Source organism: Otolemur garnettii, unplaced genomic scaffold, assembly GCF_000181295.1.
Source record: "Otolemur garnettii isolate 467f Iridium unplaced genomic scaffold, OtoGar3 scaffold00003, whole genome shotgun sequence".
NCBI lineage: Eukaryota > Metazoa > Chordata > Mammalia > Primates > Galagidae > Otolemur > Otolemur garnettii.
This window is the reverse complement of record NW_003852398.1, coordinates 30118689-30122794: the sequence shown is the minus strand read 5'-3', so window position 1 is coordinate 30122794 and position 4106 is coordinate 30118689. Positions and strand designations below refer to the sequence as shown.

The window sequence follows — 4106 nt, the reverse complement described above, 5'->3', positions numbered from 1 at the left end:
AAAAAAAAAGATAGCAGTGCCTGTGGCTCAGTGAGTAGGGCACCAATCCCATATACCAAGGGTAGCAGGTTTGAACCCAGCCTGACCAAACTGCAACAACAACAAAAAAAATAGTCAGGCATTGTGGCAGGTGACAAAGTGAGACTCTGTTTCTAAGAAAAAAAAAAGAAGACTTTAAGTAACTTTAGCTCAAATTTATTCTTGAATATATCATATCAGCAGTTCTTTTTTTTTGCAGTTTTTGGCCAGGGCTGAGTTTGAACCTGCCACCTCCGGCATATGGGGCCAGCACCCTACTCGTTTGAGCCACAGAAGCCGCCCATATCAGTAATTCTTGTATTTCAAATATTACATTACTTGTCCACAAAGAAAATACAAATATTTTAACATTTTGTTAAAAGAAAAAGAGAAAACAAAATTAAAATAATTTTAACTTACCTTCTGTAATCTGAGAAGGGACCCTATGCAACAGCAATAACAAAAAAGTATACTCACCATCAGCTGAAAATTTGTCAATAGCTTGAGTCAACGTGAGGAAGTTGCCTGTGGATTTTGACATCTGAAACAGAAAGTTAATGAATAAGCATTATTAAGAATATATATAAGTAAATAGACCAAATCAGCTGTATCAAATTAATCGGGCTGGCCATGATCACATAAAAACAAAAAGGAATTAGAAATATGGAAAGGAAAATATACTTTAATTTTAGAAAGGCAAAAACTGAATAAAGTTAAGTCAATAAAGTGACTTGTTTGGACCACTCAGCTATAGTGACAGAGCTAGGACAGGGTCTCCAGTCTGTGATCCAATCCACTGTGATTTTTATACTGCCCCCTGGGAATCAGGTTAGACATGTGGAATGATTCCACTACAATCCTGGAACACTCCTGCTGGTTACATAAGGTAGAGATTTATAGCAATTAGTCATTGAGAAATGGCCAGCTCACAAGGTTGGAATTAGTATTTTAGGAACTTTCTTATTATTAAGGCCACACTAACAGCCTAGGAATCTTTATTACTTTAAAATGTTTGTCATTAGCATAAATTTGTACATAGTAAAAAGAAGTGAGGATTATATCAATTTTTCTTCTACATGGCAATAAGCATCCTATTCTAATAAAATTAGCATAAGATAATGTTGAGACAGAGAACAAATAAATGTGATGTTCTTTTTTTTTTTTTTTTGTGACAGAGTCTCACTATGTCACCCTTGGTAGAGTGCCATGGCGTCACAGCTCACAGCAACCTCAAACTCTTGGGCTTAAGTGATTCTCTTGCCTCAGCCTCCCAAGTAGCTGGGACTACAGGTGCCTGCCACAACTCTTGGCTATTTTTTGTTACAGGTGTCATTGTTGTTTAGCAAGCTGGGTTCAAACCTGCCACCCTTGGTATATATGGGTGGCGCCGCAACCGTTGTGCTACAGGCACCAAGCCTAAACATCATGTTCTAACAGAATGAATATATATTGTTCCCTTTTGACATACAAAGAAATGAGCTCAATAATTAAAAGTCCTTACTGATATCACAAAATAGTCTATACTTGTAAAAAGCTGTTTTTCAGTCTAATGTAAAGATTATCTTAAATGAACTTTTTTTTTTTTTGAGTCAGTGTCTCACTTTGTCGCCCTCAGTAGAGTGCTGGGGCGTCACAGCTCACAGCAACCTCTAACTCTTGGGCTTAAGCAATTCTCTTGCCTCAGCCTCCCAAGTAGCTGGGACTACAGGCACCCACCACAACTCCTGGCTATTTTTTTCTGTTGTTGTAGTTGTCATTGTTGCTTAGCAGGGCCGAGCCGGTTCGAATCCGCTAGCCCTGGTATATGTGACGGGCGTCCTAATGATTGAACTACAAGAGCCTTAAAAGAACTTTTAATTAACTCTCAATATTAGGGCACAATATTAGGCCAAATCTGATGTTACATACTCCAGTTCATTGTATCTGCCATCTGTCTAAATCTGTAACCATTTCCATTATGATACAGATACTTAGAATAACTAATAACCTGGCACAGCTATTCCACTGGCTGCAGCAAAATTCCTTGGTTGCAACAAATCCAATTTGTTACAAATCTTATCAATGAGAAATAAACACTGTAGCTTTATTTTTAAGTTGAAGAGGGGATGCCCTCTCTAATTTGCATAAAGGTGTCATACAGACAAGCTCTATCAAGCTTGCACAGCCTTCTGTTAAAGATACTGATTGATGAGATAAAAGTCCTATGCAGCATATAAAAAAATTCATACATATTATTAATAGTAACACTAGTGGTGGTGGTGGTAGTATAGAATAGACTACTGTCTGAGAAGAAGCATTTACATATCTAAAATATGTAAAAGTTCTACAGACTCCAAAATTCCATTACTCTACTAATTTCACAGCCAAAGTATAAAATAAACAATACCAAACCATTTTCTCAACTTAATAAGAAAGATTTTCTGAGGTCATAATACTAAGATCCTTACTATTTCTATTTCTGTCTCTCTTTTCGTCTCTTACTACTTCATATCTCTTTTGCCACTTTAATATTTAAATATTAAATAAATATTAAAGTGGCAAAATAAATAAATATTAATAGGTAACTTTTTCCTATCTCTTCCCTCAATTAATACTATCTACTCTACTTACTCAATTTTAAAGATTAAAAACTTAGTTTAGCTATTAGTTCTAGACATTTTAGATAGGTTTTCAACTCTAATCCATATTCTCTATATCTTATATTAATACACTTTTTTAAAAAGGCAACTTCCCAAATCTGAAAAGCCTTCTAAAGAATTTCAAACTTTCAAGAGGCAATGAGGGGCCAGGCCTGGTGGCTCACGCCTGTAATTGTAGCACTCTGGGAGACTGAGACAGGGGAACTACTTGAGCACACAAGTCCAACCAGCCTAAGAGACCAGCCTAAGCCAAAGCAAGACCTTGTCTCTAAAAATAGCCGGTGTAGCAGACACCTGTAGTCTCAGCTATGTGGGAAACCGAGGCAAAAGAATTACTTGAGCTGAAGCAGTATTTCAGGTGCACTGATGGTTTGCTGTAAACCTGAAATATATGCTGTGAGCTATGATGCCATAGCACTCTACCAAGGGCAACAAAGTAAGACTCTATCTCAAAGAAAGAAAAAAAAAAAAGAGGCAATGAGCCTTACCTTCTCTGAGTTAAGGAGGAGATGTCCATTTGCTCTCACAGTCACAGGCCACTTCTCACTTTATAGGTAAATGTTTAAAGACAGAAAATAAAAATTAAAGGTTATAGTTTAGGCTTAACAATTTAAGGTAAATGCTAACAGATTTATAGAAATTTGCTAAGACAAATGTATAAAAAATATTTACTATGGTCCTGTTTCTAACAAGCAAAAAAAAAGAAAACAAGCCAAAGGCCTGGTTATATAAACTATGACACAGATATCCAATGATATAAAGTGGATATCACCAGTCCCATATAAGTGAGGCTTTATGTATGGATAGAAAAACAACATGTTATTATGTGGAAAAAGCAAGAGAACAGTGTGAAAAATGTGGTATCTTCGTATAAATTTAAAAATAAATATAGGTCTTTGATGCTAGCCCACAAAATTACAAGAAATCAAGAGCAGTGATGAGCTTTGGGAAAGGAAGTGGTGTATGGACATGGATTAAAGTTCACTTTTAACTTTTTCCCTTTATATAGTCTTTGAATTTAACTATGTACATGTCATTTTTTCATTCTAGCAGTGAGATCATGCGGGGCACAGTGGCTAAGAGCAAGAGCTCTGGAGCTAGTCTCTCTGGGTTACAATCTGGTTCTTCCCTTTATTAGCTGGGTAGCTTTGAGAGAGTCATTTGACTTCTGTATGCCTCAGTAAGTTTCTTATCTGTAAAACATGGATATGACAGACCTTCCTTGAAAAGGTGTAGTAAAAGATAAAGGAGTTACTAAAAGTGTACAACAGTGCCTAGCATAAGCACTTGATGTTATTACTTATCTATAATTTTTAAAAACCTAAAAAATATAAAAAACTTGGCACAAAGGGATGAAGACTCAGCTTATTACTAAAGGATACTTCTGAGATAACCAATTTCTCTAAAAATACATTTTAAACAACAACAACAACAACAAAAAAAAAAAAA

At 35.8% G+C, this 4106-nt stretch overlaps 1 protein-coding gene across 1 annotated transcript in view; it reads right to left on the bottom strand.

The window, feature by feature from the left end:
- LARS (leucyl-tRNA synthetase) overlaps positions 1–4106 on the bottom strand; it is a 53530-nt gene that overhangs the window by 23677 nt on the left and 25747 nt on the right. The window contains exons 16-17 of the mRNA XM_023515622.1: positions 3146–3203; positions 496–559 (exon numbers count right to left, since the gene is read on the bottom strand). Of these exons, the coding sequence (XP_023371390.1) occupies positions 496–559; positions 3146–3203 (122 nt within the window). The remainder of the gene's footprint in view (positions 1–495; positions 560–3145; positions 3204–4106) is intronic.